Source organism: Triturus cristatus, chromosome 3_1 (genome assembly GCF_964204655.1).
Source record: "Triturus cristatus chromosome 3_1, aTriCri1.1, whole genome shotgun sequence".
NCBI classification, from domain to species: domain Eukaryota; kingdom Metazoa; phylum Chordata; class Amphibia; order Caudata; family Salamandridae; genus Triturus; species Triturus cristatus.
In genome coordinates, this window is record NC_140583.1 from 971,992,612 (window position 1) to 972,007,129 (window position 14,518).

At 43.4% G+C, this 14,518-nt stretch overlaps 1 protein-coding gene across 1 annotated transcript in view; it reads right to left on the bottom strand.

Moving 5' to 3' along the window:
* Positions 1–2,923: 2,923 nt before the first annotated feature.
* Positions 2,924–14,518, bottom strand: part of RBM7 (RNA binding motif protein 7) — a 79,857-nt gene continuing 68,262 nt past the window's right edge. Inside the window, exons 4-5 of the mRNA XM_085645625.1 lie at positions 7,134–7,236; positions 2,924–4,666 (exon numbers count right to left, since the gene is read on the bottom strand). Coding sequence (XP_085501751.1) covers positions 4,265–4,666; positions 7,134–7,236 — 505 coding nt within the window. The 3' untranslated portion in view covers positions 2,924–4,264. The remainder of the gene's footprint in view (positions 4,667–7,133; positions 7,237–14,518) is intronic.

The following is a 14,518-nucleotide window of genomic DNA, read 5'->3' on the forward strand; positions in this document are numbered from 1 at the left end:
AAATGGCTCACCTTTATTCTTGCTATGTTCTTACACTTTGGGCATTAGCTATCAGTAGGTTCAGTTTCAGGATCAGCTTGTCGGCTTTGTAGCTTCTTTGATGCCTCTAGCACCGCAGGGTCCCCTAGTGCTGCAGACAGAGACCCCCCAATGGATACCTAACAGGTTGTTGGCCCTTCCGAGGCAGGGGTGTGGAGCGAGTGAGCGAAAAACGCCATGGAGAACATGTGGCACCTGGGAGGTCAAAGCGGGGATTGCCGCAGATGCAAGTCACCTAACAAGGATCTGCAAGTAGCGCTCTCCTGGCACACCCATAACCCGCTCTCAGAAATAACCAGGCCGCTTCTGCAGGGAACCAGGGGCGCGCTCTCCGAGGGGGCCGACTACGGCTCAACGCACTTGCCCCCCACTACCTGTTGTGCTGGCTCTGACTCCAACTCCGGTTGGACGAGACAGGTTCACGGGCTTCGGAGCCCAGGGATCCTAGCAAATCTTCCTGCCGACCCCAGGTCTGCAGTAATTACAGCAGCAGCGGATCGCAACTGATTTCACCTTCAGCTACCCTACGCCCGTTCGCTACCGGCACACTGAGGTCGAGGGCGTGCACAGACCTTCAGTCTTCCACGCACACTCCTGCCTTGACTGACGTACACTCATGTGAAAGCCTTTGTTATTTCCCGCAAGGGAGGCCGGGCAGTGTCGAACATGAGGTGCAGAAACTCAAACTCTTCCCTATCGCCTGCAAAACCATATCTCTCTGAAAGAAAAACAGAAGGGGACTTCACAGAGAGCGGAGTGATGGTTCAGAGCTTGGCAGCACCATTGGCATCGCACAGGACACAGAGAAGTGCCAAAACTACATCAAGAGAGGAAAGTGGGGTTGATCGAAATTGGATACCGGCGCCGAAGGTGGGAACCCCAAAGGGCTGTGCACCAGTACTGAAGTGGATTAGACAATGGAAAAGAAGGCCTAACTGAAGCCAAGGGTGAACCGCCGGAGTGGACACAGTCAAGGCACTTTGCACTTCCTTGGGGCCCAAAGACGCTCCAGGGGAAGGTGAACCTAAAGATAGCACAAAGAGAATTATAATATTCTCTCATCTGGGTCAGAGTCACTCCGGCTTTAGGAAAGGTAGGGAGGGAGGTATATAGATTCCTCCACTGAAGAGTGGGAGGAGGTGGGGGAAAGCTTTGCATGGTGAAGTCAGGAGATGTTGCAACTTTGACCGCCTGCACCTAGCTTTATCACAGGACGTCGATGGAGAGCGAAGTCCACGGCAACGGCTCCTGAAGCGAAGGTGACCGAGGTCGACGGGAAGTCTTAGAAGGCTGTGACAGCGGCGCCACTAGAAGCTTCAGTTGACATTCCCGCAGCGCCTTCAGTCAAAGTCAATGACCGATGTACTCCTCTGAGTCATGGTGCACCACATACAAATAGAGTGAGGGTCAGTGGCCGAAATTTGCAGTCCACAAGACCCACAAGGTTTGAAACCTGAAGACGTAGGGTACAAGCCACACTGGTCCGTCGATGAAAACATCAAAGTGGGCCAGAAAACAGACTGAGGAACCGCCACCGGATCCACGTTGTAAGCTGGGAAAGAAGAAACCAGCATCAGCACGTCAGGGGAGGGCTTATATGAACTCCATTGATGTCCCATCCGGAGGACGGCGTTGCTACAGAGTCAATCGATGCCCTCTACCGAGCGGCAGAGGTACTGCTTTAAAACATTTCCAGATCCAGTCTGGCACCAGGGAAGAATTCTAAGATAAGGAATCTGCGGATAGATGTCTCTATCAGATTATATAGACCGTTACATCTGAAGGGGCTAACCTCCCTAAAGAGTGGGACCAAGAAGCAGCCCCACATCTAGATATCTTCTCTCCCCGTGCTGTATAAAGGACCTCCTTTAAAATTTAAATTAAAAACTGGTTAATAAAAAAATAAATAAAAAAAATACTCCAGGGGAGCCAGTCCTGGTCAATAAGAGTGGTTTCGTCCTTTGAATTTTATGGAGCTCTTCAAAACCTGGAAGTGTGTGTTCCCAGCATGATAAGCCAATGAGCAGGACAAGCAACCCTGGCTGTTACTCCTACGACCGTTTTAGGCTGATCCGTGTGTTCAATAGCTCCAAATAGAAAGCCAGTTTACAGGTGACCTCGAACACAGACATGAAAGGGGATTGGCCTAAGCTTCATTTTGGGAACTAAAATGTGGCTACATCAAGGGAACCCTAGCAGGCTATCTCCCCCACTGACTGACACTACAGGATTTGTGGATGGGGTAGGAAATAAGTAACAACGTCTGAAATGGATGATGGCAACTGAACACATGAAACTGTTTTGTGAAACACATTCCACTACTCACCTTTCCATATATGAAACGCCATAACTGCACATGATGGGACGGCAAAATGGGTCTTTCATGCACATACCAGACATTATAAAAGGCAAGGGACTATAGTTACAGGAGACTGAACAGTCTTTACCCGTGGGAAGTCAGTGGGGAACTCCCAAACAGGGTTGAGGTAAGAAAGTCGGCCTCCCGTCCACCCACAACTAAAACTTGTGCGGTCCTCAATGTCTGTACACACAGAACCAGGATATAGGGAACAGTAGTAACTATCAAAAAGAGGGGTTCACGTTTAAATGTCCTCTTCATATCAGGGCCCAGGCCCAATGCCTCGCATCTGAAACACAGGAGAACTATCAAATAGGCTTACCACATTGTCAGGCTCAGTGGGGAATTACGAACTGGACCGGACACAAAACGTACAAGGGCAGAGGGACACATCTTTCCAAATCATGGACCTTTGTCACAATAATGAGCAGAACTTTGCTGTGGCCCACAGAGACGAGACAGAAATGCACTGGAAGGTCGAAAAGCTGTAACAAAAAATAATTAACAAAAAATAATTAACACAAATGGTGTTTCATTGGATCAGATTTAATTCCTCCAATTAAAATATTGTATTTTTACCAAACTGATGCCATTAAAAGAAAACTTCATGTGTACAAAAAGCAAGGGGCTGCATACTCCATAGGTGGACAGTAAATTTAGGAGCAATGACACGTTTCCCACTAGACTACACATTTATGATCAATTGCAAAAAATAGATATTTCACATTGTCATTTCACTCCCTTTTTTCTAGATAAAATACTGGTCTTACTTTTTTTTTTATTTCTTGCAACAATGACAACTCTATACCACAGCCCTTCAACAAAAGAAGAAAAAAAAAAGGCCAATCAACGGTGAGCATAAGATGTACAATACCTGCATCTCCCTAGGTTCAATTGTATACCATCATGCCTTTTCAGTAACTTTAAAGTCAAGGTGGTCAACCCTGGCAGTTTCTGGCGGAGGAATTTCAAAGCTTGGTTCGCTAGAGGTGAAATTCTCCAGAATCGAATCTAAATCAGGAATGCCAGAATTGTTATACCTCACAAAAGGATTAAAAACAAGTAGTGTGTTTTTTCCACATGTATTAAAAAGCTATTTGGGGGTATTTAAAAAATAATGTCTCGGAGGATAGCACAAAAAAAGGAAAGGGGTGTGGTAACATACCTTACTCCCCTTTGAAAGCATGGAAAAATTGAAATGTCAAATCTGGTGCACCCTTGAAATACTTAGAGGCTGCACGTCTCATGTCAACGGAACAACAATGTCCAAGTGGCTCTTGCATTATATTCGTCTAATTGTAATAACAGCGTGGTTTTTTTTTCTCCTGGAAACTGACATAGGCCGTTCAATACTTTTAATATTATTTGTCTACACGATTCCATTTCAATTTCTAACACCGTCTCGTACTTAACATCTCACAGAAAATATATTTCCATGCGAAATAAAGCTTTTTTTCCAAATATTATAGTGTCTTTTTACTGATGAAATATATTCACACTTAGAAACGTCGTATGTTAGCAAGAAGTAAAACATTATATCACATAAGTGAGTCAATAAAAACATTTGTAGGGAAAAGGAATTCTTCTGCTTCAATAACACATTAACATGGTGTAAAGACACATTTTCTGCAATTACATTGCTTGTTGATACTAACAATCTTTTCAAACCCTGAGATGAAAAACTGCTGGTTTACTTTGTATGTGCGATACTGTTTGGGTGTTTTTTTTTTTTTTTTACATAAAAATCGTATTTTCTTCATTTAAAACTATGCCAAATCCACGCCATCTGTCACCCAATAATAAAATCCTCAATAGCAGAACAAGTCCTTGTTGGTCACAAATCAAAGCATCTTTGTAGGAGAACAGTTAATGCCTGGAATGGCGGTATTTGCCGTCCCTGTTGCTCTCCTTCCTGGACTCGTTACTCCTGCTCTCTTTCCCGCGGTCGTCATAGCCATAGTCTTCTCGGCCCCTCCGGTATTGGTCAGAAGCAGGATCTCCATAGCGCTGGTCAGGGCTTACGTCCCCATACCGCTGGTCCCAACTAGAACGGCGGTTGTCGGTTTGATAGGAATGGGGGCTCTGTGATGCTTGCCTATTCTTCCACTGGGAGGACGATGCATCGCGACTGTGCTGCGTTTGTGAAGCAGTATTTTGATTGTAATAATTATACTGCTGGGGTGAAGGAGTACTCATGTTGGATTGTGGTGAAGGCTGAAACCCGGAACCTCCTGTATATGGCATCTGCTGCCACAAAATGTTGTTCATCTGAAAGGAGAGGAAGATAAACAAGGCATAAGCGGTTACAAAGTACGAGCAGAATTATTACGACTAACGCGCCTTACGAAATTCCATAAATTGAAGTTCTATTAACTCTTTAACTTAAAGAACAAATCACACCATTACTGTAGTGTCCAAAAGCCACTCTGCCTGGACCCCCCCCAAATATCTATACTATATTAAAGGGTTAATGGTAGATGTGGCTACTCTGTGCTACTGGGGAAACCAATATCTTTATGTTGTAGCCACTATTACATGCTAGATTAATGGGTGAAGGATAGAGCAACACCTATCGAAGGCAAGGGGATAAGGCAGGGGAGTTGGGGGCAGTAAATGGAGAAAATGTAGCCAGAGCGGCATTTGGTTTGGGAGTTGTGCCCCTACAGCTCCTCATGAGCATAGAGAACAGCCGTTAATCTCTCTCCTGCCAGCAGGCTACAGTACAACCAAGCAATGACAGGCAGGGAGAGACCAACAGGTACTCTCAGTCCGGTTATCTGTGCAGTGGAAGAGAGCCACCACTTGTCTTGTAAATGTTAAACTCTACCCTGTCCCTACGGGCATATACTTAATCTACTTAATCCGGGCAATCAATAAGAGTGGTCTCGGATTACAAAGTGGACATCACAGTCAGGGGCCTGAGCACGTTGTTGTGTGTTCTTATGCACCGATCTAACTCCGAAACTATATAGGGAAAAGGGAATAACCAAAATGGCATGAGACAGCACTAGGTGTGGGTCCAAGGTGTAACTCTAACCCATACACATGCCAATGTCCATATGTCTACCATGACTACCAGTATTAAAGTGCAGGAATAGCTTGTAGAATAAAATCTTTACCTGTGGAAAAAAAAAGCACCTCACAAGCAAAACTGACTGTTGCCCAGTATCAAGCGAAGGAGGAAACAAATATGCTTGGCAAAGTAGGTGTCACAATCCATCCCTTGTCCATCACTTTACCCCAAAGGCCTGTTGCCCAACCCTTGCAACAATTTAAAGAACACCAAAAGTTTAGAATTCAAATGGCTTATTCAAAAAGGTACACAGCTGTTTATTTGAAGAATACTCCAAATACAACCTCGAATGTTTATTGGGAACAATGCGCTAGAGGTTGCGGAAGAGCTATGCAGTGGTACGCGCAGAACAAAGCATCCAAACGATCTATCAGCCTAGTTTCATAAAGACTTTAAATACATCGTTTATATACTGCTGAGAGAATAAACTGTAGCCAATGATGTGCAGACAAAATTGCCAATGATGTATTCAACTCACAAATGTACTATAGGGACCAAATATGATACAGTCATACAATAGGATCACTGCACAGAAAGATAGTGTAGAACACGGTCATAAGCGTTGAAATGTTTAGGGAACCACCATTCCAAGAAGACACCTCATGAATTGTGATAATCTGGCTTAATTGAGAGCAAAACAAAAGGTCAGTTTAGAAGCTTATGAAGGTAATCATTGGTTTCTGAAATTGGTTGATTGCCTTAAAGAAGAGAGATTCAGATGAGACCTGCTTTAATATGGGTGTGACGGTCTTTGCATGGGTACATTAAGGTGTTAGTGAGGGGTGGGCATGACTTGCGTAATTTGCTGCAAAATTACAGCAACATTATGCAAGGAACGTAACCCTACATTTAGCGCAAAATGCACCCTTGCATTCAAAATGGACCTGTGGATTCATTTTGCTCTAGAAAATAGAGCTAAGTGCAACAGAACACGAACAGCAGCCGCTAATGCTGTTCCTGTGCTCTCTGTAGGGATTTCCCCCTCAAATCACTAAATTAAGCGAGTGGGTGTAAGAGTGTAATAATTGGTAATTTTATGTCATAAGATTAATGCAAAATTACCAAAATTACTATGATTACTCCAGAGCAGTTAACATTTTGCCAAGGCCATTTATGCTGTAGATGGGAAGGGTTGGGCCAGAGTAATGGTTTTTTCAAAGTTTCAAACATAAATATCCATCTCCCACCTACATGATTCAGCAGTACTATATTTCTGAAAAGGGTCGCAGACTCAGACCCGGGTTAGTAAGGCCGACTTGGGGGAAGGCAGCACGGGCAAGGGACACATTGTTTCTACAATTTCAGTAAAATATGGGAAAGAAATCAGAATGATTTATCTCACACTTTGTGCACTACCCTTTTCAAGTCCTTTATCACCAACCTACTTACCTATTAGATACCTTTCAAACAAATGGATTAAACTGTATTATTATTTCACATTTTGATTTTTCACGTAGCTATGCAATGCACTTCTTGGGCAAAGAGAAATCCTGACCAAGACTTAAACACCTTGGTTATAAAACAAAAACCCAGCATCGTGCCGCATCTTGTTTCAGTCAAAATGGCAATTACGAAAGCACAGAGTTTAAAGGGAATCGACAGTTATAACGGCTTCTTTTTTTTAAGCTATTAGACACAATTGAGGGATCAATGCAGACTCACCACAGCCTGTCTCTGCAAATCGTCTGGGGAAGTGAAGGATCTTTGGGTCATCTGAGGGGTTGTGAACCCAGGAGACACTAAGCTGTCAGTGCTTCTGTCAAACCTGAATAACAAGACAGACAATAAGAAAGCAGTAAATTACTATTAACAAAATGAGGACATTTATTAAGTTAGTAGAGAAACTAATAACAGGCTGAAAAGCAAACTAGTGCCTGCCATTTGTGGCTACTGATCAGTATTCCTCCCCAACTACTGCTTGCCTAGTTCATATCGACTAATTTAAGCAGTAGTACACAGATTCTGATACAGCCATAACAATTACAGAGTTCTCCCTTTTTAAAAAAAAATGTTTTACGACGTGGGCAGAAGGCTGAAATTTCTACACAGGCAAAATATTGAAACACCCAGTGTAGCTTAAGACTTGGCAATCAGCTTTTGCTATACATCGGATCAACCAAAGAGGCCATGGGTGTCTCCAAGTGCGTCTCTTGGACTCCATTTAGGCACGGTGCAAATCCTACTGTGCCCGATTGGTTATCAGGTGGCTCATGCTGATTAGTGAGGCTGAGGGAAGTAGTAAATACTGAATGTGTAAGGCGAGGAACATACTAGCAAACGGTAAGCACCACAAATTTAAAGAGAATCAGCTGCACAATAAAAAAAACAGCAAAAAAAAAAAAAACACCGCAAGCATTAATAAAGCCAGATCGGGGTTTTTATTGGCCAATCGATCTTATGGGTGTGTTTTTATTTTTTTGTGGGGTTGATGTGTGGGTAAGGGAGCATACTTGGTAACCGTCATCTACTACAGCCTGAAGATTTATTTAAGTCATTGCACAACTTTTTGGGCAATGACTTGGGAATTGACCAAGTTTGCGCTGAAAAGGAAAATAATTACTTTCTAAAAGCACCAAGATATCTTGAAATCACACCTCACTGCTGCTCCAGAAATGGCTGATGCTAATCATCATTGATAGGTTTTGCTGGTGATGCAAGTGTTAGAGAGGTCTTGTTCAAAAGACACACTAATTTCCTTCTCATCTAGGTAGTGTCCGGTGATTTGATGTCCTCCGTAAGGTTGTGTGATGTAATTTGCAGCGAGGGTAACATTAGGTTTATTAAAGGTCTTTAATCCTGACAATCCTACCTTCTTTTGATCACAGAATATAGTCAAGGTGCTAGTCCACTCCAGTAGGAGTAAATTATCACCAGACTCTCCAGGGGTTAAGGCTTACTCCAGAAGAAGGAAGTAGATAGAAAACCAGATACAAATTGGAAAGTAAATAGTCAGTGCTAACACTCAAGAGGAAAACAACAAAGAAAATCAGGAGGTGCTTGAAATTTGAGTGCAAGTTACACCACCAAACATATTACAGTGGTTATGCACTAGATTTTACTATTATGACTTAAAATTGCCTGGATCAGTCAGATCTTACTAGATTGTGCTTGCTTTCAGGAACTAAATGGAGCTGAAGTGCCAGAAGATACGACCATCCCTCTGGCTCAGAGTGAAATGAAGGGCAACTTTGGGGTTTGAACTATAGTTCCTAGGAAAAACAGTCCTCAAAATAGAATGTTCCCAAAACCTCTCCATCTCCAACTGTGTTGGAGGTTTAGCAAGGAAGGAATGGCAACTCTTTCCAGCGTATTGGACAACTACTTCTTAGAACAGAGACCAAGCAGGAAAAGATGCTCAGGCAGTTATGATCCACTATGGATGGAAAGCATCTGCAGGTAAATTAACAACCTGTGCAGATTCTGGTACAGTGTCTGCAATGTATATCTGCAGTCCTTCTCAAGGTCTTAGCTCAAACGTTATTCTACACACCAGACAATTACGACTAGACACTTGCTCTTGAGAAGGTTAGGAGCGCAAATGTGGGGATTGTAAAACTTTAGACAGGCAGGGCCAATACCCAGCCTCTCTATGAGGAAGTCACTAATAATCCGTCAAAGTCAGTATTCAATCACAACATTGGGCAGGTTACACTATGGCTGAAGAGTTTAGTGGTTTCCAAAAATGTTCGACCTGCGTCTCCTTTGACCCATTGGCCATTGCCCCACACTGTTATTTATTTTTGGAGGGTGGGATGGTGTAAGCCCGGCCTCTGGAGTACTTGCATTTTTCTCCCTGTAAATGATTGGGATGAAGCTGATGAAGGTGTTATAATCATATAAGCAGGGTGTTTCGTATTACTATGGCGGCGCCTCTAATAAAATATTCCTAGTTACAATTCTTTGCTCATGCCTTTTTTTAGAGTACCCTGTCAAACTTTTTTTTTATCCCTCTTACAGTGCTAGATAGCACCCTTATGCATGTGGGCCCCATTGCCAAAGTGTTTCTGCGCTTGAATATTTGCATGCACTTCCATTTCTACCCATGTCATACGTGCCAACACATCTGTCTCAGCAGCATTTTGTAAACCACATACAGCTTTATTTTTGCTGTCTCCTCCCTAAAATTGCCTCCAAATCAATGCAAGTAAAATAAATTCCTTTTTTTATTTATTTTTTTAAACATCCCTCTTTCTTGCTTCTAAATGTAGGTATAATGCCAATATTTGGTGTTTTACTTCCCTGTCCTCTAGGAGAGACCAGGCCGGTCTAGGAATGTGTTTGTACTGAAAAGAAATGTGTACTGGAAGTACCTATGATTCAAGTACAAATGTCAATACTTAATAGTGTGTTTAATTGACAGGACAACTGTACTTTCCTGATAACTTGCATTGGTGTAAAATGCATTTGGAAAAAACCGAACCTATTAAAGAGTAACGAAATAAATCGGGCATCTTCCGCTTACTTACTTTGGGAGTGGTGGAATGTGGGTATCCAGTGAAATATAGAGATCATCTCCCTCAACATGCCATCAATTAAGCACTACGTTTACAGCTTTAGGCATGTCACTTACAAATCATCGACATCATGTGTTTAAGTCTAATTAGTTTAACTAAAGCCCACAGACCCTTCAGCGTTAAATGCACTAAAGTGCTTGGTGCACGGCTTTCCTGGCTATGTTTGGCATCTCCCCAGGGAGCCATGGCGCACAGTTTGGGAACCACTGGCATAAGGGAAGCAAGTAATTTGTTTGTTTACTTTTTTTAAATCTTTTCATCCAGTCCTTCTGGAACTGCAGGGAATAGACCTTTTTGTCAACTAGAGTTAATCATTCCTTTATTTACCCCTGTCTTCCTGGAATACACATGGTACTGTAATCAAATGTCCTTGAATACCTTCCTAAATGCATTTGCTCGCAGCTTTTTTTCTTCTTTTTTTTTCTGACCAGCTCAAATTCACGTTACTGTTGCTTCAACCTAATATCTTCTATTGGTTCATCTAAACAGAAATGTGAAGGCATTGAGAAAATAATGTTGTGCTTTTGTTATGTTATCTGTATTTTTGTGGAGGTTATCCGCGCTCCTGTAGCCAGTGTGTGAGGCCAGCCACTGGGGGCTTATTTAAAGAGCCAGATATTCAGCTTCTTGCAGAAGTCGAGAAGACTAAGAGGAGGTTCTGATGTGTTCTGACATGGTGAAGCAAAATACCTCTTCCCATGAACATTTATAGCCTCATGTATATCAGATGGAATGCAGACTCCCAACTTAGGAGTTAGCAAGGCAAAGGGAATGTCCTTTTGTTTTTTGTGCCTAAACTCGAGGAGGAGAGCACAGAACACTATTTGTAGTGACACCATGTCTATCCATCACAATACTCTTGTTTTTAATTTATTATGCATAGTCTAATTTATTGTGCTTGAAACATTCTGTATGCCATAGAAATTATTGGAGTGCTAGGTTTGCTTCTTGTATAAAATGTATTCTTGTTGAGCAGGAAGCACAAATCCATGTCTTCCATTCTACTGGTCCTTGGGTGGCTATTGGCCACCCAAGGACCACCCAAACATGGATTTGCATAACAAATCCATGTTTGTTATGCAATTCATCCATGTTCAGCTTTGGTTCCAGGGTGTGGGCCAGTGATATGAGCGATTGGTAGGCTCCGGCAGTGCTTTGCAATGCAGATCAGCTTTACTTGAAGGAGCACGAACTCAAAAGAATGAATCATATAGCCAGTAATGAAAGTTCGTCATAAAATGTTGACAGTCTTGTGTTTTTTGACCACCTAATGAAAGACCTGCCAATAATTTTTTATGAAACAAACGGGAGGTACAGCACATGCTTGTGTCTCCACTGGCTTGAGCACCCCCATCATACTGCACCACATCTCAATTTCAACTTTCCCCACTTAAAAGATAGGGCTTCTCAAGTTTAAGAGGGGGAACCTCGGTGTGTGGTAAAGATCCCCCAGAGGGGAAAAAAACTAGAAAAACTAGAATTACTGGAAAATTACTAGTTCGCTCCACTTTAATCTTGATTTGCAACAGAATGAAAAGTTATGCTGACAAATAGCAAAATAAAGGAAAAACCTTAGGAAATACATCACTGAGTAAAAATATTCAGCAATGCATCCCAGTCAACTGGAATTTAGCTCCAGTATGTTTATCTAAGCTGTTTGCAAATCGCTATAAATATGCAACACGTCTTTACAAACCTTCGCTGTAAGCACATTTCTTAAATGTGTCAATGTAGTGGGCACAAAATGCACACAGCGAGTCAAAATAATAATCTGAGAGTGCAGATCTGTTAAATCATAAGTAACGCAAGCTACCTGCCAATGCACCATGTCATTGCGTTAGCCTCTGGAACTCCCCCTCTCAGAATCATTAACTAATAATAATCAAGTTTTTATTTAGGTCACAGATTGAGAGAAATAACACACAAATTCTCTCAAATTCAGGAGGGGGAGGGGGGGGGGGGAGTGCAATTTGCCAACACGCATTAAAGAGGTCATAGCGAGCAAGGAAAGAAACTTTAAGAAAGAAATTGTAATTGGCACAAGTGCAAAGGTTCAAAAGGAGGGCCCATGAGTCTGGTATGGACGTTAAGGTTCCTGACAGAGGGGGAGAGGGGGGGGGGGGGGGGGGGGTGTACCCATAGTTGGAATAACGTATAGTTTCTTACCTGTCGGTGTGGTTATGCAGCTTTTTCCATGGCCCAGGTGGGCGGCGACGTCCCACCATTTGATGTCCTTCGTGACGTTGGGACGCTTCCTGCAGAAGCTCCCACCTTTGGTCGCCATCTTCGGATTCTTTTTTCTTGTCTTGTGTTAATCTTGTTTTCCCAGTTATTTTTTTTTTAAGTCTTGCTCCTTTTAAATCCCTTTCCTCCTGTCTCATCTTTCTGGCGGAGGAGGGTGGGGTTCGCTGGTGAATCCAGAAAGTCTTCAGGCTGCAAAACTACACTGAGAGGTGAGAAACTATACGTTTTGCAGCGTGAATCTTTCTGGATTCACTATGCTGTGCATAGACTTTGTAGCGGTTTGTCCTTATTGTGGTGGCTGGGTGGAAGAGGAGCACTGGTCACTGAATATGTGTTGCAAGACCTTCTGTCCCACTTGCGCTTCCTTGTTCATCTGGATATCCACACAGTAGTTCTTAGTGAACGTATGCACTGAAAACCATGTTGCCGCTTGGCAAATGTCTCGGATAGGTGTGTTCCCTAGAAACGCAATTGTTGCTCCTTTCTTCCTTGTTGAGTGAGCTGCTCCTTGTAACTGTTGTCCTGCCAGCTTGTGGCAGAACTGGATTGTCTGCGCACTCCATCGTGCAATGGTATTCTTTGTGACTGGTCTTCCCAAAAAACTGCTGGCAAAGGAGACAAAGAACGGTTTTGTTTTCCTGCACTCCTTTGTCCTCTCTATATAGTGCATTACAGCCCTTCTGGCATCTAGTGTGTGTAGAGCCCTTTCTGTCCTTGTGGTTGGTTTTTGGAAAAAACGTGGTTTTTGGATTGTTTGATTAATATGGATCCGAGACACAACCTTTGGCATGAAGTGTGGATCTGTCCTCATTACAATCCTGTCCTTGTGTATTTGTAAGTAGGGCTCCTGGAGTGTCAGAGCTTGCAACTCACTTACTCTTCGTAGTGACATGATAGCCACTAAGAAGGCCGTCTTTAGTGTGAGCATGTGCAGTGTAGCCTTGTGAATAGGTTCAAAGGGTGCTTTCATCAATTGAGTTAGCACTACGTTGAGGTTCCATGCTGGTGCTGGCGTCCTCTTTGGGGGTGCAATTCTCTTCGCCCCTTCCAAGAATCTCTTTACCACTTGAGAGGTGAAGAAACTTTTCCCCGTTTCTCCTCTTGTGTAGGTCACTACCGCATCCTAGTGCACCCTCGGGGATGTGTAGCTTAATCAGCTTTGTAGCAGGTGTGTTAAGTACCTTAGTACTGTTGATTCCTTTGTGACCTTTCGCTGTCGTTTCTCCTTGATGCACCATTGGGAGAACCTTTTCCATTTTGCTATGTAGCACTTTCTCGTGGTAGGCCTCCTTGCCTCCCTGGGTACTGCCATAGTACTTGCTGGTAGCTTCAGGTGCGCAAATTCTAGGTCTTCAGGAGCCATGCTGCTAGGCTGAGACCCTCTGGTTCTGAGTGAAGCAACCTTTCGTTCTGCATTGTTAACAGGTCCCTTCTTTTTGGGAACCTGCGTGCTGGTTCTGGTGCCATTTCCACTATCTGTGAGAACCAGGATTGCCTGGCCCACTGAGGTGCTATCAGAATTAGTGTCATGTTGCTGATTCTGCATTTGCTGAGTACCCTGTGTATCAGCGGTATCGGGGGGGAAAATCGTATGCAAATGTCTTTGACCAATTTATCCATTGCGCATTCCCTTGGGACCGATGGTCTGGTTGTCTGGATGCGAAGTGTTGGCATTTTGCATTCTGGTGTGTTGCAAATAGGTCTATTTGAGGGGTACCCAATTTCTTGAAAAGCGTCTCTATTTCCTACTGGTTGAGCTCCCATTCGTGTGAAGCAGACGTCTGCCTGCTGAGTCGGTCTGCTTCCACATTGTCCTTCCCCGGAAGGTGTATTACTAGTAGGTCTATTTTTAGTGGGAGGGCCCATCTCCATATTTCCTGTGCTGGCCCGGATAGTGCCACAGATTGTGTTCCTCCTTGTTTGTTGATGTAGAACATGGTGGTTGTGTGGTCTGTTTGGATCAACACCCTGTTTCCGTACAGCTCTTTTTGAAAGGCTTTTAAGGCTAGGAACACAGTTTTTAGCTCCAGGTAGTTGATGTGTCTGACCGAGTCTTGCTGCAACCATAGACCCCTCACCTTGAGCTTCTTCATGTGTGCGCCACACCCCAGCTGGGAGGCGTCCGTTGAGATGGTCACTGTTGGAGTTGGTTGTGTGAATGGCTTCCCCTGTGATACGTTTTCCTTTTTCCATCACGCTATTTCCTGATTCACTGCGTGTGACAACCACAAGATCGTCCCAACTCCCTGTGGCCTGTGACCCTTGCTGCTGGATCCATTCTTGGAATGG